At 47.9% G+C, this 22,166-nt stretch overlaps 9 protein-coding genes across 9 annotated transcripts; 3 read left to right on the forward strand and 6 right to left on the reverse strand.

Moving 5' to 3' along the window:
• Window positions 1-1,066: 1,066 nt before the first annotated feature.
• GGS25DRAFT_519428 (DUF1742-domain-containing protein) lies at window positions 1,067-1,806 on the reverse strand (the record flags this gene model as incomplete). The annotated part of the gene is made up of 4 exons (XM_049263703.1): window positions 1,067-1,181; window positions 1,236-1,300; window positions 1,365-1,628; window positions 1,696-1,806. The coding sequence occupies 4 exons, from the start codon at window positions 1,804-1,806 to the stop codon at window positions 1,067-1,069; spliced, it is 555 nt and encodes a 184-aa protein (XP_049118902.1).
• Window positions 1,807-2,290: 484 nt separating this feature from the next.
• Window positions 2,291-3,776, forward strand: GGS25DRAFT_519429 (Rtt106-domain-containing protein; the record flags this gene model as incomplete). The annotated part of the gene is made up of 3 exons (XM_049263704.1): window positions 2,291-2,375; window positions 2,462-2,791; window positions 2,842-3,776. 3 exons carry the CDS (start codon window positions 2,291-2,293, stop codon window positions 3,774-3,776), a joined length of 1,350 nt encoding a protein of 449 aa, XP_049118903.1.
• Window positions 3,777-4,018: 242 nt separating this feature from the next.
• On the reverse strand, window positions 4,019-5,621 carry GGS25DRAFT_183589 (Aldo/keto reductase-like protein). The gene is made up of 3 exons (XM_049256645.1): window positions 5,395-5,621; window positions 4,918-5,274; window positions 4,019-4,853 (listed from the first exon to the last, which is right to left on the reverse strand). Exons 1-3 carry the CDS (start codon window positions 5,502-5,504, stop codon window positions 4,262-4,264), a joined length of 1,059 nt encoding a protein of 352 aa, XP_049118904.1. The 5' UTR covers window positions 5,505-5,621; the 3' UTR covers window positions 4,019-4,261.
• Window positions 5,622-8,094: 2,473 nt separating this feature from the next.
• GGS25DRAFT_529996 (cytochrome P450) lies at window positions 8,095-10,345 on the forward strand. The gene is made up of 4 exons (XM_049265332.1): window positions 8,095-8,531; window positions 8,610-8,726; window positions 8,809-9,583; window positions 9,656-10,345. The coding sequence occupies exons 1-4, from the start codon at window positions 8,313-8,315 to the stop codon at window positions 10,084-10,086; spliced, it is 1,542 nt and encodes a 513-aa protein (XP_049118905.1). The 5' UTR covers window positions 8,095-8,312; the 3' UTR covers window positions 10,087-10,345.
• A 533-nt stretch (window positions 10,346-10,878) lies between these two features.
• Window positions 10,879-12,398, reverse strand: GGS25DRAFT_529998 (uncharacterized protein; the record flags this gene model as incomplete). The annotated part of the gene is made up of 2 exons (XM_049265333.1): window positions 10,879-12,086; window positions 12,167-12,398. 2 exons carry the CDS (start codon window positions 12,396-12,398, stop codon window positions 10,981-10,983), a joined length of 1,338 nt encoding a protein of 445 aa, XP_049118906.1. The 3' UTR covers window positions 10,879-10,980.
• Window positions 12,399-12,730: 332 nt separating this feature from the next.
• Window positions 12,731-14,443, reverse strand: GGS25DRAFT_481572 (mediator complex, subunit Med18). The gene is made up of 2 exons (XM_049260196.1): window positions 13,871-14,443; window positions 12,731-13,804 (listed from the first exon to the last, which is right to left on the reverse strand). The coding sequence occupies exons 1-2, from the start codon at window positions 14,296-14,298 to the stop codon at window positions 13,462-13,464; spliced, it is 771 nt and encodes a 256-aa protein (XP_049118907.1). The 5' UTR covers window positions 14,299-14,443; the 3' UTR covers window positions 12,731-13,461.
• A 1,254-nt stretch (window positions 14,444-15,697) lies between these two features.
• On the reverse strand, window positions 15,698-17,596 carry GGS25DRAFT_519434 (MFS general substrate transporter; the record flags this gene model as incomplete). The annotated part of the gene is made up of 3 exons (XM_049263705.1): window positions 15,698-16,958; window positions 17,016-17,303; window positions 17,364-17,596. 3 exons carry the CDS (start codon window positions 17,594-17,596, stop codon window positions 15,698-15,700), a joined length of 1,782 nt encoding a protein of 593 aa, XP_049118908.1.
• Window positions 17,597-20,001: 2,405 nt separating this feature from the next.
• GGS25DRAFT_183683 (mitochondrial ribosomal protein 10) lies at window positions 20,002-20,841 on the forward strand. Its single transcript, XM_049256646.1, has 2 exons — window positions 20,002-20,302; window positions 20,392-20,841. The coding sequence occupies exons 1-2, from the start codon at window positions 20,191-20,193 to the stop codon at window positions 20,559-20,561; spliced, it is 282 nt and encodes a 93-aa protein (XP_049118909.1). The 5' UTR covers window positions 20,002-20,190; the 3' UTR covers window positions 20,562-20,841.
• Window positions 20,842-21,103: 262 nt separating this feature from the next.
• Window positions 21,104-21,716, reverse strand: GGS25DRAFT_519436 (uncharacterized protein; the record flags this gene model as incomplete). Its single annotated transcript, XM_049263706.1, has 2 exons — window positions 21,104-21,459; window positions 21,575-21,716. 2 exons carry the CDS (start codon window positions 21,714-21,716, stop codon window positions 21,104-21,106), a joined length of 498 nt encoding a protein of 165 aa, XP_049118910.1.
• Between the last annotated feature and the right edge of the window lie 450 nt (window positions 21,717-22,166).

A 22,166-nucleotide genomic window follows, 5' to 3' on the forward strand; every position in this document is an offset into this window, starting at 1 on the left:
AACCATATATCACCATCACACGCCCGCTACGTGCCAGACCGGTCCTAGGAAAAGTAATATGAGAACCATGATGCATGGACAACTAGTGTATCCTCGTCAAAAAGTTGTAAATGTAGTTGCACTAATGCTGCGTCTGTTTGGAGACCACGGGAGCTAGCCAGTAGATCAACCATATCCACTCGTTGAGTGATGCTGCCTGCACTACCTCATTGCTCAGAATGGTATCATCAGAACCTTTGCCGTGCGTTGTCGACGCAATGTAAGCGCTAATCTTCTTATAGCGGATTGCAGAGATGACGAAGGTGACTGAAGTGGGGAGGCCAAGATTGGTTCATCTAGTTCGCATAACATTTTCTCACATCATTTGAGTGATAGACAATAGGAGAGACGGACTGTAAACGAAACTCGCTAAGCACGTCTTTCAAAGCTCGACAGAAAATTGTGTGCTCGAAAGCATCATGTTGGGGATATGTTCTTAGCAGAAATTGATCACCGCTAGCCTTGTAAAGCAGCTCAGACATCTCTGGCATGTAAGGAAAGATCTAAGGCACAGACAGCTTTTGGTGGTCAGCTTTTCGATATCTCAGCCCGTAGGAGACTACTGTGGGAGTAAAACACCAATCCGAAATGGACGCAACTGGGCGAATTGCTAGACGCGACTTTCAAAAGCAGAAATTGGGGTGTTGAGGGGAAATCATGTGTGCATTCCCGTAAACGCTGTGCTGACCCAAGATACAACATACTCGGTTTATTATATTGAGCGAATTGCGGTTCAAGAGTATTGCCAACTCTGAAAAGAGGTATTCAGGCTTAAGGTCATAGCTCGCTTCACGGTAATTGTGACCCAACTTCCAACTAGGGCCGTCGGTATACTCAACAATAAGGGAGGTTTCCAAGAGCTACATCTGCTCCGCATAGCATAGTAGCCCCCGCAGGCTTTTATATGCTACGTTAAATAGGTAGTGAACGCATGGGTTAGAAATATCCGCGGGCTCGGCAGATTCCTGTATACTACCTCTTGAATCGAAGATTGTGAAGGTAACCTATTCAAAGCATCGCTGACCTCTCAAGGGAGGTCCTTAGGAACGGATGGAAAGTAGCTAGGGTTACTTAAGCGTTCTCGGTTTCTCTTAGCCATCTCAGCTTGGCGTTTTCTATCTAGTCGCTGTTGATAGAAGGTCCTGCATATCATTAGTAACTACAAAGTCTACCCGGTAGCTAGTAAGGATACCGACCTTTGTAATGCAAAGACGCGCGGTTCTTCCTCTGGTTTTGGTGAGGTGTTGTCGTCCGCCTTGTCCTGTAACTGTCAATCAACCGAGACCTTAAGAGGTATTTAGCGAGGGGGTATATGAAGAGCCTACTTTACTATTTGGCTTCAAATCATCTTTCTTCTCGGGTTTCTTGGAGTCATTTCCTTCATCGTCCTTGGCCTTATCCTTTTCTTCTTCTGATTTTTTCGAATTTTTCTCCTGTTTCTTACGTTGCTTTTCTTCGTACTCTTTCTTCACTTTCTCGAGCTCCTCTTCCATTTCCTTCTTCTTCTTGGCGGCAATGGCTTCCTGATCAATTATCGGGGAACAAAAGCCCCTATCCTTGATATGAGCAAGGCATACATAGAAGAAGTCCTAAGTAGAAGCGATCGATATCAGGAAGGCGTTCACCGTTCATAGTGTGATATGAGCCTAAACCCACCTTATTCTCTGGGTTGAAGAGCACACTGGTACTTGGTTTAAAGCAAAGCTCGCATGCCTTGGCTGAGGTGTCGGCTACCTTCCGATGGTGCCAGATATTCGGGAACGACATGATGACTCTCACTCAAGATAGGATCACATATACCTGGGTAAACATACACTCTCTGTCAAGGTTTTCATAGAATCACTAGGATATTAGTGACATGAGATCTTTGAGAGCGAATGCTTAACATTAGGGGAATTAGATGAACTTGGAATGAAGTTGGAAGGTTCCAATTTGGAGACCAGTGACTTCAATCGAAGCACGTGGGTTTTCAATGTTGAGTAGTTACACACATCAGCCACAAGTGGCTTGAGCACTATGGAGATTACCTAATAGTGTAGGCTTTGTGATTTTCAAGCTCCCCCTGTACGTCATTTATCTTTTTTCGTACGTCGTAGTTTTGCTTTGAACATTCAAAAGTTTATCAATATTATCAATATTATCAATATAACTACAACTTACACATCGCAAATCGCGTCCATTTCCTCCCAATCGCCAATTAACACAACGCGAATTCGGGGGATACAATCTCCAACAACCTCCATTTAATATCATGGCTGGTGAATTGGATATTCAGAGACTTGACTCTGTATTCAAATCGCGACCAGATATTATAGCAGATATCCGTAAGGCTGCAGGTATGATACGTTTGATCCATCCCACCCTTTCAAATTACAATCTTGTTGTATACCTAGATAGACTTACTAGAGTCATAATTCATTAGACTCTCCATCACGAGTCAAGCTTTTCAATAATATTGCAAACTTCGTTTACGAGCAGATTGGCGACCAGCTATCTGGATCATCGCTTAAGCGCCGCCGAGTCGACATCGAACCATCCCAAAATGGACATACACCAAACACTACTGCTCCCGTCACAGACACGATTGAGGATGTATCTGCCGAGAATGTTCTGTTGGAGATAAAAGAAATATCTGTCTCCATTCCGCAGAGGAAGAAGTTCGAGCTTTGCTTCACCCCCAAACACCTATATGCCCGGGCTCCGGGCAAAACAGCCCCTATTCCTAATATAGTCTACGCGTGGAAGGATATTGGTATGCTATATGAACAGATCTGTAAAATATTGAAGCTAACCGTCGTGTAGAGTACGCCTTCTACCTCCCCGTGCCTGAAAAGGCCCAGGTTCAACATAACTACGTTTTATTTCCCCGGAATTCCTTCTCCTTATCTAAAGCAAGCACGCCTACCGAAGAACCGTTATTATTCACAGTATCAGCCGCTGCACCCAAACCAGGCACTATTGGAGGACCGAACGCTGGTGCCGCATCTGCCGTCTCGGATTCTTTTGGCACCCTCTTCCATTGGGCCTTGAGCAAGTGCCTTAAGGCCGCCGGAAACAGTGTACAAATAGTTTCAGCGGATCCTGCGAAGTTCCAAAGCAAAGTCAGACAACCACAACGCCCGAAGGAACCTGCTGTTCACGTGAATGCATTCAGGGGGTCGAAGGACGGGTACCTATTTTTCCTCGAAACCGGCATCCTGTGGGGCTTCAAGAAACCGTTACTGTTCATACCCCGGGATAAGATTGCTGCTATTAGCTTTACGAATATCTTACAAAGGACTTTCAATATGGTAGTGGAAGTATTCACTGGCGACGGTGATGATGAGGCCACTGAAGAGATTGAGTTCTCAATGCTCGACCAAGCAGACTTTGGCGGCATCAACGAGGACTACGTCGCCCGGCACGGGCTTCAGGACCGGAGCATGGCAGATCAACGCAAGGCGAAGAGACAACTAGCAGAAAACGCGAAAAGAAAGAAGGGGGCTGAGGGTACAGCGGAGGACGTTAGTGGACATGCCGAAGAAGATGATGGCATGACGGAGTTAGAGAGAGCCCAAATGGAGGCCGAGCAACAGTTACAGGATGATGAAGATGAGGATGAGGAAGATTACGACCCCGGATCCGAGGGCGAGAGTGAGGGCTCAGGTACCAGCTCTGAAGAAGATGAAGATGCGGATGGGGCAGAAGGTGAAGAGATGGACGATGATGATGATGACGAGGTTGGAGAGGATGATTGAAAAGGGTGGTGTAATAATCCTTTCCAAAGCCATCAAACGAAGAGTTGGAGTTATTGAAGCAGCAACGATGGAAAGTCAGAAGAGAAGATGAAAAAGACCTACGGCAAACAAGGGACCTAACGAGCGATAGGAACCCGATGACATAGACAAATACCTTTATGATACTCACAGCCCAAACGCAACGATTACGAGCATGTATTGCATCGCATCATGAGACGAATGGGGGGTTATTTCCAACTAGTATATAGCTCGTTTCGACGATCAAACTACGATGAGCAATACGAAGATACTGCGCCGAATCTCACATCATAAGCAGCCTTACTCAAAGTTCTAATTCTGCCTATCTGGCTAATTTATAATAATTCTAGTGCAACACGCTGTCTATTAACTTGTGAGCTGAGTCTTTCTATTTAGTATTTAATTTTTACATTTCGGGACAGGTTTCCATAAGTACAACGATGAATCCCCCCTTAGCTCATCGAAACTCACGACAAAGGGGCGGTATCCTGGAGTATCGAAGATGGAATCGTCGCAAGTGCTATGCTTCGTTTGCCAGTGACACCAATAGTCTTGATGAGATCTCTGATTTGTGCATCCTCTGCGGGGGAGATCGTGACATCCAACCCGCCCAGGTTTTCCTCCAGATACTTGATCGACTTAGTTCCCGGGATGGGGAAGAAATCATCGCCCTGTGCCAATATCCACGCCAGCACCAGTTGGCTGGAGGTGTAGCCTTTTGCCTTCGCGGCATCTTCGAATTTCTTGACCAGCTCGACGTTCTTGGGGAAGTTCTCTGGGCTGTATCTCGGGTAGCCTCGGCGCATATCGGTGGGTTCGAAGTCGTCGAGCGACTTAAATCGTCCGGTTAGAAACCCCCGGCCCAGGGGCGAGTAGGCCACCACGGCAACCCCTAGTTCTCGGCAGGTGGCAAGGAGATTGGTGCCGACTTCGTCTTCAATGTCCAGGGTCCAGGGACTGTACTCTACCTGGACGGCAGTAATCGGATGGATCGCGTAAGCTCGTCGCAGTGTGCTCGACGTGCACTCGGATAGTCCGAGATACTTGATCTTGCCCTCCCTAGCTCATCAATCACATTAGCTCTCGTTCCCTCCACGAAGGTCGAAAAAGATCGCCTGCCTACTTCTTAAGCTGCACCATCGCCTCCACCGTCTTCTCGACCGGCGTCACATCATCAAACCTATGGCAGTAAAACAAATCGACATAATCAACACCAAGCCGCTTCAACGACCGCTCGCAACTATCGACGCAATTTTCGGGCGAACTATCAACGCCGATAATCGGCCCCCCGCTCTCACCAATGCCCCTGAACTCGAGGGCAAACTTCGTGGCGAGGAAGATGTCGCCGCGCCGCTCCGGGTGCAGCTTGAACCACTTGCCGACGAGGTCCTCGCTGTCGCCGTAGATGAGCGCCGTGTCCCAGAATACTTCGCCGAGCGCCCAGGCTTTGTCGAGGATCTTGAAGCGTTCTTCGTCGGAGCTGTTGCAAAAGAAAGGAGAGGGAACATCGTTAGTTTTTTTTTTTTGTTTTTTTTTTTATATATATACAGGTAGCTGGGCGATTGGAAGGTCTGGGTGAGTTGGAGAAAAGAAAACTTACCCAACGGTGCCGTATGCGACACTCATGCCCATCAGGCCAAATCCAAGTCTAGGGACTTGAGGGCCGGATTTTCCGAGGGGCTTGGTGGGAAGGGTTCGGGGAGGAGACATGGTGGCGGTAGTTTCTGTTTATATCTTGCTCTTTTGACTTGTGATATAGGTATTGATTGATTGTCAGTTCTGCGTTTCGTACGGTCGATAATCTAGGTACTGATAACTATAACAAGAACATAACCACAGCTCAGAGGGGAACTGAGACTAATATTTATACATCAAAAGCCAACTTCTTCTGCTTCGCTGAAACAGTGTACGTGTGAGATCTCGTCCGTCATTTTCACACAGTTGGTTAGAAATACGATGACAAAGCTGCACGGCTGCCTGCTTTTACCAGGCTTCCTAGAACCATCGTCATGTTTAACCATTTTCCTACGAGAGTTTTGGTCGGCGATGAAGCCGGTGATACGGTGTTAAGGGGTGGGCTTTGGATTTTGCTGGCCCCTGAATGCATTAATTCCGGATGACTAATGTGCTTGCTTGAGGTGGCTGACGGAACTGACGGTAGCCAGTAACTACTGTGCGAAGTGGTACAGTTTTGGTCAGGTTATTTGTACAGTGGCTCAGCCCCTATCCAAGTGACAATGGACGCCAGCTGTAACAGACTCCTTTTGATGAACTGTTCAGATAGGTAAGCAATCTTATATTGATTTTCCCGGTTGATTATTAATAAGTTGTCCGTTTTAGGTACCTATAGAAGGGAAGGTTGCGCTAGTGTGGCTGACGATGATGATGCTGATGATGGCCTTTCCACCGACTCGGAAGGTAGATAGAAGAGGTACGTAATGCATCTAAATCTTGTTGAGGTATATCGAGAGCTATGCGCATGCGCTACCGACTCATGAAGGAGCTAGTTGGGTAGAGAGTACCCCAAGATCATCTTGCTGACGTTTTCTCTCTAAAAGGGGGGGGGGGGGGGAGGGGGATTATCTAGGTATCTTCTCCACATTGTCACGAGGCGGAACGTAGAAGATGCAGAACAACATCGTTGCTGCGCGGGGATCTCTAACATCTCCCGGAGACTACCTAGTAGGTGTGGAAGCTACATACACACGTAAGTCGTTCTTGTTCCATGTGAACGCCCATGTGCTCCCAGATAGACCCTTGACACACATGAAATAGTTCCAGCTGAAAGGCAACGTAACAAAATATTGGCACAGCTACTTCTCCAAGTCTGACGTCTGAGTAGCGCGGTGCTATGACGGTAACATCCATTTTCCAACAATGCCCAGGTGAAGGTGAAGATTAAAGAATCAGCTTGTTCCTCCTAGGTTAGGTTAGAGGCTAAAGTGGCACGTAACACCTATGTATAAATGTCTAGGAAAGGGGCACCTCTATTTCATGACGTAGCTTAAGCTAATCACCAAGCTATTATCTCTAGAATACCTCCATATCTTACGTGCCTGGTGCCTGCAGCAGTTGCCTAGGCTCTAGAGTCAGTTCTTTAGTACAGTGTAACAGCCCCTGAACACGAAAACGAAAACGAAACGACATGCCAACAGGCCGTGTTCGCTGGTGGTTAGAAAAAGCTTTTTACATCAAACTACCTACCTACCTTAGGCTAGGTACCTTGGCAGGAAAGATGATGTATGTTAAACGTGTTCGACTAAGTCCCTCACTTGAAGCCCCTGAGTCGAGATTTATGATTTTAAGTAATGTAGCTCGGGGGAGGATAATACCTACTAGGTACCTAGTACACTGTCTAAATAAATATTGGAAACCCCTTTTCTAGAAGGAAACAATGCATTCCCAGCTGTTCGATTTAGGTTAGTAGGTCGTCATGACTACACCGAGAGGCTGGGCTGATCCGATAGGGCTGATAAGGCTGAAGTATAAGTATCTATGGTAATAATATGTACTGGGTATTCCCTGTATCAATATTCTCCTTCTACTTAAGGGAAGGGGGTGTTAATTACTGGGTGACTTACATATAACTATGTAGAGCCTCGTGACCAATCGGTACTGTATCCATCTGTGTCCGTGTAGCGTATACCTTGCCAGACATCTCCAAGAAGTCTTATCCATTGCTTGTTTCTTCGCTGTTTTGAATATTTAATCTGAAAATCCCGGAGTCGTGCACCCCGTGAATTCCCCAGATATGTAATATCCGCATATAAGAAAGATTAATAGATGTAGTTATTACAAAAATTGATGCTATTCCCAACCCCACTCCAAATCAAGTGGCCCGTATTCGTGATGGGCACGTTCTAATTGGCCAGAAGCGGCGAAAATGTTCCTAAACCAGGATGTCCCGTCCGGCACTTGACGTCAAATTTAGTGCACGATCTGCGCCGGGCTGTTCCACAATCGCTCCGGAAAGAGTTACTATGCGCTTCGTACACTTCGTATTCCGTATCCGTATTCGGCCTGGGGAACAAACATGATTGGCCCAGAATGGATCTCGATCTCCGATTAGAGTAGGTTGCATATTAACGACGAATATGGGGGGGGAAACTGGGGGATATTAGTTCAGATGCATAAGTCTTAATGCACAGCACTAGGTTAGATAAGTAGCAAGCTCATATGTTGAATATAGGAGGTCGCTTGCGGAGTATGGCATCCTGGATGGGTTAAATTACTTGGCGGCGAATCAGACCTGATGCAGGTTGAAACAAAGATACAGTAATTTGCCTACATAACTAGCACTACTGCCAGTACCGACATACCTAGCTAGTATATTCCAAGATTGTGCATAGGGGTACAGCAGTGTAACATGGTCCCGACTCGGTGGATTTCTATTGCGAATATAAATCTGCTTGACCCTCCACCAAACTTCGTGCCCGTGATTTTCTGTGCCATCAAGAAACTAACTATCGTAACCCTGGATTATCTAACCACCTAGATCTATCCTGCTGACTACACATCATGTCAGATACCTTAGCGACCCTTCGCGGTCTTGTCCCTGAGGGACTACCAATATCTATCCAAGTGGTCATTGCCACCCTGGTACTTGGCGTGGTCTACTCACTAATCACTGCGGATCGGCCCTTCTCTGGGTTTCCGGTGTTAACAGTCGACGGCAAGAATCCGAGAGAAAGTTGGCTGTATCATGGACAGCAAGTCCTGGCCGTGGGCATGCAAAAGGTATTTCCCCCAAAATCATAGTCGCAATCCGGCTTATTTTACTGTGTTCTCGGCTAATATATATAAAAAAAAAACTAGTTCTCCGGGCCAGCGCAAGTGATAACCGGGACAGGCCCCAAAATCGTCCTGCCCAACAAATTCGCCGAAGAGGTGCGCAACCACCCCTCGTTGAACTTCAACAAGGCTTTTGCCAAGGTAATTTTTCAACTCCCAAACCCCCTTTCCCTCCCCCCTTGCTGTTTCTCGTGAAAGAAAATCCACCAACCCAAACCCCCAGGATTTCATGATCAACTACCCCGGCTTCGAGGCCTTCCGCCTCGGGCTCGAGGACAACCGGATGATCCAGGACACGATCCGGATCAAGCTGACGCAGTCGCTCGGCCTCGTGACGGAGGACCTCGTCGACGAGGCCATCGCCGCCCTGCACGACGTCTTCGGCGACAGCCCGGAGTGGACGACGAAGCACATCCGCGACGACATGCTCGAGGTGATCGCGCGGCTCTCCTCGCGCGTCTTCCTCGGCAGCGAGCTCTGCCGCAACCGCCGCTGGCTCGAGATCTCCAAGTCCTACACGCTCGACTCCTTCATGCTCTCCGCCCTCATGCGCGCCGCCCCCGCCCTCCTCCGCCCCGTCGCCTACCTGCTGCTCCCGCAGTCCCGCCGCCTCCGCGCGCACGTGCGCGACGCCCGCAGCCTGATCAACCCCGAGGTCGCCCGGCGCAAGGCCATCGTCGACGCGGCGCACGCCCAGGGCGAGAAGGCCCCCAAGATCTCCGACACCATCGGCTGGATGTACGAGGTGTCCAAGGGCCGCGACGCCGACTACGTCGCCGGCCAGCTCTCGCTGACCGCGGCCGCCATGCACACGACCACCGAGTCCACGTGCGCCGCGATCCTGGACATCTGCGAGCACCCCGACGTGGCGCAGCGGCTGCGCGAGGAGATCATCGAGGTGCTGGGCGCGGAGGGGTGGAGCAAGGTCGCGCTGCACAAGCTCAAGTTCATGGATAGCTTTTTGAAGGAGGGGCAGCGGGTTCGGCCGCTGGGATATTGTAGGTTTACCCCTTAAAGCCTCCCCCTAAATACCCACCCCCCTTATATTTCATGCTAACGGCAAAACCCAGCAACAATGCACCGCTTCGTAACCGAGCCCGTCAAGCTCTCAGACGGCTCCGTGCTCCCCAAGGGCGCCCGCATGGTCGTCGCCGGGAACTTCATGGACCCGGCCGTGTACCCGGAGCCGGAGACCTACGACCCGGAGCGCTTCCTCAAGATGCGGCAGCAGCCCGGGCAGGAGAACAGCTGGCAGTTCGTCACGAGCAACCCGTCGCACACCTTCTTCGGCTACGGCCAGCACGCGTGCCCCGGAAGGTTCTTCGCCGCCAACGAGATGAAGATCGTGCTGTGCCACCTGCTGCTCAAGTACGAGTGGCGCTTCGTTCCCGGCGAGGGCAGGCCCCCGACCCAGACGTTCGAGGCGGTCAACACGGTCAACAAGGACGCCAAGGTCCAGATCCGGAGGAGGACGCCCGAGATCGATCTCGATAACTACTAAAAAAAGCTTAGACGCGTGTCTGTCTTTAGTACCTACCGTGTAGGTGCTTACGAAGACTGGCTGGGTATTTACATATACCTATATTTTCTGTTTTTGTTTGGAGGTTGGCGTTTGATTTGATCAGGTTGGTTATAAAGGAAAGCCCCCAAGTACCTAGAGATTGGGTATTATAGCATTTTAGGAACACCTTTGCTTTCATGCTTAGCATATACCCCGAATTCCATAAGTATGTAATTCATGTCAATCCGGATAAGAATAATGCATTTTAAAAGGATATCACAACTACTTAAACCACGTGAAGAAGTATCGATCATCGTTTCCATAGACTATCGTAGTAATTCCCTGTGCCTTGTACAAGAATATTTCCATGAGCATGTCCCAGTGATTAACCACCAAGCCAATTCAAGTTTGAGTCCAGGAGGTATTCCTGTATCGAGCAAAGTATTGAAACCGTATCTCTGGAAGCCGAATATCTAAGAAAGCAAGCCATGCAAATCCTCAAATATGAAGAAATACAGACAAGAAATAGAAAGAAGAAGGAAAAGGGAAAAGAAAAGAAAGTATCAAGCCATTAAAAGGAAAATATCCCCCTTAATCCCCCACAACCCCCCCAGCAAAAGACTTCTCATGCATTAAAAAGGCACTCCTTTCCGTACTCCGTTTTGCACTGTTTTGTTGTGCATCATCCTTCGTAGCGTTCGATTTCTTCATAGCATTCATGCAAAGCGTAATTGCAAATAGCAAACGTAATCTCCTTGGTGCTCAAATGTTCTTCTGGCTTCTCCATCAAGACCTGCTGCTGCTTCACTGTTTTGGCTCCTAAGAGCTGCAAATTATCGTAGCAATGTCCAACGCCTTATGGTTCCGAGCGTCATTCATATTCGAAACACCCATCTAATCATTGTGCGGATAAAACTCATCGTCGTCGTCCGAGTCGAAGGATTTCATCTTCTCGTCACGAATGCGCTGAAGTCTGTGCGCCTCAGACAGTGGCGGCAGCTCGAATGGACTTGGGCTTCGACTTGGGCCTTGTTTCTGCTGCTGGGCCAGCTGTGAGTGCTGTGCTTGAGGCAGACGTGGTGTCGGCTGGGAAATCTGCAAGTGCTGCATTTGCTCCGATATTTTCTGTGACTGCGTTTGCTGTGACATCTCTCGTTGTTTTATTTGCTGCATATGCTCATTGTCGCCCTTTTGTGTAAGACTGGATTGGCCATCGAAAACTTCTCGTTGTGATACTCCCCGCTCTTTTGCGAGCAGATCCTGGGCTCGTCGTCGTCGTTGTTGTGCTCGTAGTTCTAAATCCTGTAGCGTTTCCCCCTGCGAACGTAGCTGCACGAAATTCGGACTTTGGGGAGCAACTGCGCTCAACGCATGGATTTGCTTGTGAGAGCGGAAATGAGGAGCATTAAATGATTGATCGTTGACAGTGACAGCGGGCCGAGGGACGTCTCGTCGGGGTCCAGGGATGAAGCGAGGCATATAGAGAGATTGCGGTGGTGCAGTTGGGTTCTGACCAAACTTGTCCGAAGTCTGAGGCGCAAGGGTACGCTGATCTTGTGGAGGGAGTACAACCTTAGGTGTCCTTGAATTGGACATCTCTCCATCAGAGTTTGGATCAGGACACAGTGGCGTAGTAGCACGATAGCCAGAACCTGAGGGAGGCTGGTTCCAAGAGACATCGTTGCCACTGGTACGATAAGTGTCGCCACTACCATAGTGTCCAATTCTACCAGAGCGAAGAGAACTACCGATAAAACTCAGATCACCGTAGGCATGATCACTACCACGGGCGCCTGCAATGCTGGCAATGCTAGCAGTGCCGCCAGAGGTACGAATGCCATTATAGGTACCTGCAATTCCAGAACGACCAGAAGTGCTCGCAGTACTGTTGCCACCAGTACCAACATTTCCACCGTAGGTACTGACACCACCAGAGGTGCCTACAGGGCCAACGGCACCGGAACCGGCACCGCCATAGGCATTGAAACCTTGGGCAGGTGCTGAAAGATCAACGTTAACAAGTTTCAAACAAATCAATACCCATCAGAGCACAACCGCAAAAAGAAAGAAAAAAGCTTACGGTAGGCGTGGGATTGTCCACGCGAAGCCGCCATGAAAGCAGCAGATCCTGGGGGCGGGGGCGAAAGACCTAATTCCCAAGTCGGGAGGACCTTGCCATCATTATGCTTCTCGTAGTTCTCGCGTGCGATGCGGGAGTCGGTCAGAGGGAAGCCTCGGGGGCCCAGCGGAATGGCTGGGCGTCCGGGGGGTTTCTCCTTTTTCATGTTGTCGTTTCCGGTCATGGAAGGCATGGTGACAAATGAGATTGATGAAAATAGGGTCACAGATAGTCGATGAAAGTGACGAAGATCAATGAAATTATTGTGATTTGTTCTGAGGCGTTGGTATCACGCGCCGTTCAGATAGGTGTCATGTGTTCACTGTCTTCACAATAGAATCACCTGAGAAGAAAGAGAGGGTGAGGGACACGACAAGAAGATTGGTGAACAGATCTGTGGTATATAATTACCACAGAAGTGCTATCTTGATCAAATCATTTGCTGAATATTGATTGGCATTGGTGTAATTCAATTGACCATGTAAAGAAATGCTTGAATGGAAGACGGAGGGTGAAAACGAAAGACGAGAAGTGAAGGACGAAAGACGAAAGACGAAAAACACAGACGATGGGTGGGAGGTGGGAGGATGAAGATGGAAGGATGACAATAAGTGGGAAGAGAAAGTTGGAATTTTTATGTATTCAGTTGCTTGTCTGTTTGTCAGGAAGGTACGCCGTCCTAAGCAGCTTGTGCTCGATGCTGGACGAGGAAGGAACGCCGCCATTGCCAGTAGGACCACTTATATTAGGGCTCAACAGCCTTGGAACACTATGGAGCCGTTCAACTGTACCACTTAGATGATCTGGTGCTCAGGCATCAACTGCCAGGGAAGGTACGCAGTATGCTAAGTACAGTATACCCCGTCTCATATTCGTCTTCTAATCTGCCTAGGGGGAAATCCAAGTAAGGCCTTCCTCACTTTTTCCGTTACAGAGTTTGTGCGAGAAAAAGAACCCCCCCCTATGTGTGCTTCCACATGTAGCTCTTGACTTATTTGAATCCTCCCTCTACTTCAACACTAGTAATTTCATAATCTAGATACTCGTCCTAGTTAGAAAGAAGTAGAGAACCCATGAATCAGCTTGATGCCACCAACAGTAAAATAAGTCAAGTGATGAGGGCTTGAATTTATAATAACCTAACTACCTACAGGAATTCAGAGCATATTGAGAAACGGTACAACGGATGTTGATAATTAGACACTCAATATTTCTAAGGGCAGCCGAATCTGGTAGACGCTAGCTTGCATAGAGCCCTATCCACGAATAGGTATTACCGGTGGCGGCGCTATCCTCGTATCGAATACTCTCCGGTCGATGGCTTGGAAGTTGAATATCTTTTCCAGCTCTGCCTTTACCCCTAGAAGCTCCTCGTTTGCCTTCTTCACCTTGTCTGGCTGCGAGTCATCAAATACATTGAGCTTCACGTTCAACACCCACTTCTGGGCCGGGTCCACTGGCCGAAGGTCTTCCCAAGCCGGGAGACTTGCAGCTGGTCCGGCTGAAGAAGGCTCGGGCAGATGGTAGTATCTGCTGAACACGAACTCGACGTTCTCTCGCACGAAGGAATAGCTTTCCTGGATCAGCTCATTCTTGTATCTAGGGACAACTCGTCAGCAACAAACATTTAGCTAATGCGTTTTCGATAATGTGAGGCCTACTTACCGGAAACTATTCTCATTCATGGCCCCTAGCAGAGCAGACTGATCTGGGATGTCAATCTTTTTTCGAGATGTGATTGGCGTGTCCCGGAGTGGATCTGGCAAGTCGGTCCATCGTAAGGTGCCTGGGAGAGCATTGAAATCCATAGTAGTGCCTTTTCCGAAATCTTTATCACGGGCTACCTCGTAGGCTAGCTGCAGGACGTATGACGATCGGGCCAGTTGGTTGCTTAACTCTTTCCAAAACGGTAGGAAGCGTGATTGCTGATATATGCGTGGGATTTTGAAGGGCTTTGGTTGTGGCTGGCCATGGAAGAATAAGATTCGATGAACGGATTGACGAGCTTTCATCCAAGTCAAGCCTTGTAAGACTGCACATGCCATTGTGAAGTCATCGTCTCTGACGACCGCAGTTAAGAAAAGTTCCCGCATTTTGGAATGTGACGTTTGTTGTCTTCTTTCTGTAGATTATATATTTGAAATGCTATCTGGACTCTTATATAGCATGGACCTGGGAAATAATTAGTTATAATAAACGAGGTAGATAGAAGGTGTAAATACATCAATAGTAAATACCTGCACGTTCCGGTTTACACATGGCACTGTGGCATTGAGATGTTGTTGTTCATGTTAGGTAAGCAGATAAGTTTAAGTTTAGCCCCCACCTGCCTTCTGTCAGTGTCAGCTCTAGCACTGTTAGTGCTTGGTACGCAGGTACAATACAAGCGCTAGGGTCCCCACATAAGCTGCCTACAAATTAGCGTAGTATGCACCTCACTCAGAAGCACCAAGGCTGTTTTTAGTTGTGTAACCGTCAGCTTAAATGAAAATAGGTAAGCACTCAGATGTAAATGTTAGGTAACTGATGTATACCTAGTATCATGTGCCTACAATGGCCCTACACCTAGGTAGTATGCGCCTACATATAACAGAACCTCACACGTCAGAACCATTTATCAGACTACAAGGTTACATTATACAATAGGTATGTACTGTGTATGTAGATGTAAAACTACTAACCTAGGTACATATGTGTGTGTGTACCTAGGATTCATATATATACGGTATATGTCTCAAATAGTTAGCAGCCATTCGTACGGAGTAGACTTCCATTCTCAAGAATACGAAAACGTCCAACACGGGGACTAATAGACTATGCAACAAAACGGAGCATAGGACAACCGAGAGCCTGCATATTTGAATGTGCAAATGGCTTTATTTCTCGGAACACGCCCACAGCAAAGCCACCAATGATCAACGTTCGATCTAAGCCCTGTACCTAATGCAAAAAAAGCTTAGTTAACTATGTAGTAGGGGCCCCTTCATAGCTGTCTAACCGCTGTATGCAAGTACCTACCTCGCTTAACACGAAAATAATATCATTGCCCAGGTGAGCATCAAGACATTAACAGCGACGAACCCCTTAAGTAGAGGTAAAATATTGTACTTTCACGGAAATAGCCTTAACCTCCTTGTCGTTGAGGAAGAAGGCAACTCTTATCACGATAGTTAGAAGCAGTTCTTGCATATTACAATATACTACATGGTCACATAGAAGACCTCATAATTAAAGAACATTTTTTGTTATCATTATATGTGTTTTCTAATGTGCGCGATTCAACGAATCGGCAGGTATCATAAGTCTATCGCTGTCTCATCTCCCATGCAATAGATTCATTTCCTCCATTCCCCTTATGCCCCATGACCACCAATGCGCTTCCAATACCCCACTCATAGCCTCATTGAATCACTTCTATCCAAAAGCCTTCCCCAAAACCCCCTTTTCGTTTGATTATGAGAGAAACATATGTCTCCGAGGGCTGTAGATATTTTAGACCACACGGCCCTTGACTTGCTTGAAGTCCTTGACCTTGATGTCCCGCCACATCGCAACACTTACAAGACCCAGTGTAGTGATGGCCGTGGCAGCGACGAACATCCATTTGAGGGAATCGCCATAAGCTGCAATAATAGCATCTCGGGTAGGGGAGCCCATGGGGTACGATAGTTGGGCTGGGAGACTGGAGTAGATAGTCGCAAGGTCCGGCAAAGCCTCAGCTGGCAGATATCTGGCTAGCGCCTCGGGGAAGAGACCGGTCCAGATGGCAGCAGCAACCGTGCCTCCGATAGCACCACCTACACTGCTGAACATGCCCTCCATGGCGAGGACGACTGCAACATGTTGATGGGCCGCGGCAGCCATAACAGCCATCTGTTCGCAAATAACGCAGGCACCACCAGCGAAGGCGTACAAGATCTCGCACATGATGATCCAGCCTAGGTAGGTACCTGGCTGTCGGAAGTGGATAAGGAGACCGATACTGAGGATAGTAACGGGGACACCAAAGTACAAACTGATCCACTTAAAGCGTCCAGTCCAACGGATCAGGATACCCACAATGAAGGAGAAGAAGCAAGAGCCCAGACTATAGATATTGCTGACATAACCGGTCTGGGTAACGTTAAGGTCGAGAACAACCTGGAGGAAAGACGTGAAGTAGGCAGTCCAGATATAATATTCAACGAAAAGAACGGCGGCGAGAATGCAAGCTCCAAGAACGGTTCGATCCATAAGAAGTTCCCAAGGCATGAACTTGACTGGCGCAAAGAACTTCTCCCAAACGACAGCGCCAATCAGAAGCAAGCCACCAAAGATGATCAAGCAGATGGTCAACGGGTCTCTCCAGCCGTAGTATTGGTAGGAATAGATGTTGAACGGAAGCAGGAAGAGGGCGAAACCACCGGAGATTAGCACGAGGCAGATAACGTCAAACTGCCAGAAATAGTACTTGACCGATTCCCATGTCGTGCGCCCGCTGTCAGTGAAGACAAGGAGTCCAGCCTTCTTGGCCTTTTGGTAGTTGAAGGTGAACAGGAAGAACAATGGCAGACACATGAGCGGAGTGATGATGGAGAAGATACCGAATCCCCATCTCCAGCCAATGCTTTCCAGAATGCTCTGGGCCATGGGACCGGTGATCCAGACGGTAATGATGTAAGGCGAAGAGATAAAAGCCAGCATCAACCCTCGGTTCTTCAACGATGAAGTATCGGCAATGAAGACGGAGAGAGAGTAGCTGATGCCATTGTATCTGAGACAGGTTAGCACGTAACTTATCGAAATAATTATTATGAAATTGGCTACTTACCCAACCCAGTAAAAGACTTGTGCAGCTGCGTAGGTCTCGACGTTGTTGCAAGCTGCCATCATGATAAGACCAAGGGTCATGAGAATAACGACCACAAGGAAACCTTGAGGGCGACCCCAAATATCGAGAATTTTAGCAAGAGTGAGCTTAGAAACACCACCGATAATACCAGACATAACACCGGTGGTGGCAGTCAACGAGTGCTGTGCGAAGGAGCTTGTGACGTATGGGGTCAAAAGACTGCCTGTGCCTTGTTGCATGGAGTCGACAAAGTAGATGATCCATATACTACATCCTGTTAACTAATGGACAATGGATGGAGAATAGGGGAGTTTGAGGGTGGCTTACAAGAGATAGGCTAGTATCAGATTGGATCTCGACCATACTTTGGTAGTGGCCTCAATCTTCTTAACACCGGCCTGGGCATCCGCATCGATAGCGTCGACATCGTGATCAGTGGTCTCGCTGCCACGAGGCTCGTTATTGACAGTTCCGCCCTCCTTGTCGTCTCTTACGGGGGTGGTTGTCTCTGGCACTGGCACCTCGGCCGGGTGAGAGAACCGGCTTAGCAGGCCTCTCATGGTGACTCTTGGCTGCTGCTGAACCCTGGGGGGATGTGGATATGGATATAGATCGGCGTTGCTTGTATCGATAATTGGTGTTACAAAGGATACCAACTATTCGAACAATTATACAAAACAAACCCGGGGGATTTGTTTAATATATATAATCCGATGTATAATGGAGGGATGGCACCGGCCGAGCGATTAAGAAGCAGTGACAAGAGAAAGGGCCGGGTGTGAAGTTAAATGGTGAGAACTCGGCCTTTTATTTATTGTAAAGGATGGGCGCGCCTGCTTCGATAGAGGTAGCTAAACAAGGTGGACGTGCCTACATAACCTACAAGGTAGTACCTACCTGGTACCTACAGACCTTTACCCTTGGCACTTACCGACCGACTTAGTAGTCCTGATCTTTACATCGAGTCTGGCCATGGACCCACCCTACATGCCTTAGTATCTAAAAGGAGTGGGGAACGGGAGTGGAGGTCGTACAGGCTTCTATATGGATGTACCTAGGTTAGCAGGTAACAATTCCATTCCTTCCTTGATGTAAAAAAAAGCACAATACTTGAAATTGTTGATCATCTACTTACTATTAGTAGTATGCAGGAACTACAATACATAGTACATATAGAAACAACATCATCTGCGTCATTTCAGATGCAGACATATCTTCGAAGGTACGTACATTAGGTACATTCTATTCTGCACATGTGGTTATGTATACATATTTAGTACCTAACCGTTGCAATGTGCCATACAGGCCGTGAAATCTGTCGGAAGCGACTGTTACGTAAAACCAAACCACCATGAGGGATCCCTTGTTCTGTCCCTGAGCTGAGGAGGGAAATCTTGAATGAGGTGTGCCTAGGTGGTCACGCAAATGGGTACCAAACGGGGAAGGTTCTTCGGGGATTCCTGTTAGAGCTAACAACATCTCAGGCGACTAAAGCAAGCAACTAAATCCCAAGGAACCAGACTGGATCTGATTGGGCGAGCTTGATCTGCGAGAGGGCCTGGGAAAAACGGACCACGGCGAAATTTTCTGATCTGATAAAAATTTATCTTATCAATCAGTACCCACACCACCCAGGATCAGCTCGTGATCAAAGCGATCAAAGGAGCTAGACAGCGGTCGATCTAACCCTCCAGGGAGCTTATGCCCTCTTTGCTCGTGGAATCGCCAATAAATCGGACGACAATGCCTCGGGATCTCTAGAAAGCTGGAAACTTTCCACGAATCTATCACTAATTACTGTGGGTTGGGACACGCGAGCGTTACTTGCCACATACTTTCAAGATGGTGTGTTGGGTAGATATTTACTTGTAAGCCTACGAAGTGCCTGGATAGTTAGCATGTATACAGTTGGATCCATGGATAGCTCGGCTATTTTGTGCGCGACTTTCAAGCGGCCGTAAATAGATGGATTGACTTCTTTAGTAATTGTCTAGTATCTACAAGACTTTTAACTGGCTATTTTTGCGAGATGGTACAGAAACTAATTACTTCTGTACCTACCTAGAGACACATTGAAGACACTAGGTTAAGTACCGTGTGTATTGCCATGAAATCAAGAAACCTACCTTTAGTTGAGAAACAACAACATGATACCATATGCGGTGTAAACTTGCAGTAGCTGGTCTACTAAACAGCCTTACTGCTCAAGCTGAACTTGGCATCCAGATCTTTTCTTGTAAGTGGCTTGGATGCTTTACATACCTCCTCGAGTGTGAATCATCCCGTCCGTTCGAGATCGTGAGGTGGACTTGGGTGATCAGTGGCCACAATTCTAGACCATCTAGCTGAACAGATAGTTTCGTTCCTCATTTCGTGCAAATTTCCAAAGCGGCGCAAGCCAGTTCATCATCATCAAACGAAAGCAGGCCGATATCGCGGGTAGATCTCGGACTGGACAGCTTCGTGGAACCAACTTCAACTGGGTCGCGTTCCCTGGTCTTCCCGTGGCATCGGGGCACACTACGATTGCAGAGTGTATAGGCCGGGGCTTACGTGTACGAAGTCCGAGGTAGGTCGTATGCTAATCATAGCTATGTAAGTAGTACATATAGTACATGCCTAGCAAATGACAGGCAGGCCTTGGGCACGGGTATGCATGCTACATGTAACCCTCTCGTGGGCGTCTTGCCCCCATTTTGATGTGGATTTGATGGGATCGTCCAATCCCGTTTCATATAGATAAGTATGGTAGTGCGTAGATTCAAATCGTGGCCTACCAGGTTTGGGCGGCAGCTAAAGAAGAGAAGCCTTTGACAAGACATAAGAGAGGCTGATGAATCTTGTAAAGGTTACATTGATATTCGCACAGAGATTTCAAGTTACCAAGGAGCCCGTTACCAAGTAGGTCACTAGGTGCATATGTAATAACCGCGTAATATCCGAGTAACCCTTATAACCCCTACATCTGATATGCACTGTTTTAATCACGTGACACCTAGCTATTCTGAGGTGGGGTCCAAACCTTTCTTTTCGTTTTTAGAAACAAAAAAAAAGAAAAAAAAAAGAAAAAGAGACGAAGAAGCTTCATTGCGGTCCACACAATTGCGATTGACAATCACCGGACATTAACTATCGGCATCGCCCGTCTTTCAAGATGTCGGCATCACAGAAGCCAATTCGCCTCCCTCCATTGAAGACCCTGCGAGTGCGCAACCCGAATGGTCAAAGGGAACGCCCATGCGTGACGATCATGTCCTCTGTCCTAGGTACGCATTTAGGAAGCGAAAGAAAGATGGGGGAAAACAATGACGTACATTGTTATTGCAGGTCTGGGCTAACTAGATATATTGGATAGCATGCTGGGCCTCTGCTGGATATAGCACCGCGGGATGTGCCCAAGTTGAACAGGCCCTGCGAGCTTGTATGGACGGGCCACAACCTTCGAAGCCGAAATCCAACGAGATCAACTACCATCTTGCGCGATTCAAGACCAAGCTCACCTACTCGGAACGGAAGAAAAAGTGATCACTCCAAAAGAAGAAGACTACTCTTCCATGCTACAGGATTGGGAAGAGATTACATATGACAGGGAGCCATGATATCTCACTACCAACAACACATTAGTACAAACCTAAACGAGTATGAGTTTGGAGGAGACATCTACCTTCCTGTACGACACGATTATATTATACGAAAGAGAAGCATACTTCACATGACTGTTGAAGGCATGGACGGCGTTCTAGGTTGACTTGCGGAAACCCCAAGCTGGAGTTGAATAGGTATCTGGCCGCACTATTCAACTATCCTCATGTACCAAATTGTACATAGCTAGGTGCCAACCCGCACATGAATAAAGCACAATTCAAGAAACACTTTAAGGTTGGTAGTAGAAGGAAGCATATGAACAGTCATAAGCTATTACTAGCTAGGCCCCTAGCCCAACTAAGACACTACACTACCCTCCTCAAGCTGCCCCCTTTCCGACAAGCCCCTTGTCCTAACCCAGTATACTCCTCCCCATCCTCTACCTCATCCACAACCTCCCCTGCCCCCTCCCCTTCTTGAAATCAACACAAACAAGGCAAATGCAGACTCTGGTAATTACTGCACGTCCTCCCCTGCGGCGCCTCGCTCCCCGTCTGCAGATACACCTGCCAATACTGCCCCCCACCACCCACCTGGCACACCAGAAAGTTCAGCTGGCGGCCGTACGCGCTGCCCGTACTCGTGATGATGGTATCACCCTCGAGCGCCCACGCGTCCGTGCTCCCGGCATCCGCAAACGCGAGGGTCTTGTACGAGGCTGTCGCGTCATCGCCGCCGCTGACGATGTTCAGGAACGCCGACGTGTTGGTGCTCTGGATCGTGGCGCCGATGGTGAAGAACTCGCTGCTGGCCTCGGGGCCCATCACGGGGATCGTGGCTGTGTGTGTTGTTCGTTAGACACGAACTGGGTGGAAATAAATAAATAAATCAATAAATAGCGTAGATGAGAAAAAAAGAAGAAGAAGAAGGAAATTCTTAAAAGCCAAACATACGATCCTCGGGATACGCCTGCAGATAATAGTGGAAAATCGGCGACTGCACCGCGCGGATCTGCTCCGGCTTTGCGAGCGCCGACGGGGCTGCCGCGACGAAAGCCAGAAGGAGAAGATGGCCGATAACAGCAGAAGATGACATTCTTCAAAGTTTGATCTCTAATGAAATACAAATAACTGTAATTTAACTGAGGGAGTTATGTGTAATGCTACCAAGAAGTCTTGAACAGGCGAGTGATCGTCAGGATAGCTGAGATGGTACCTAGATGCTAGTTTCCCACGAGCACCATCTACGCATTTATACGGCTCAACCCGTACTTCTAGCTGATGAAACACTACATTGGCTACGTGGGAAGATAACCTATAAGCTGAACATGGGTCAGGACATCATCTCAATTTGGATGGATGAAATAGGCAAAATGCGGAGGACTATATCCGCCAGCATCCATCCATCATCCTACGGAGGGGGCAAATCACATTAGATACTATGCAGTTATAAGATTAAGATGATTTTCAATTTAATGGATTGAAATTGAAAAAAGTGTGATTATTTGGGTAAACAAGTATGAACTAGTCCAGTAGAAAGGAACAG

The sequence above is a fragment of the Hypoxylon fragiforme genome, assembly GCF_022984875.1.
Source record: "Hypoxylon fragiforme strain CBS 206.31 chromosome Unknown GGS25scaffold_3, whole genome shotgun sequence".
NCBI classification, from domain to species: Eukaryota; Fungi; Ascomycota; class Sordariomycetes; order Xylariales; family Hypoxylaceae; genus Hypoxylon; species Hypoxylon fragiforme.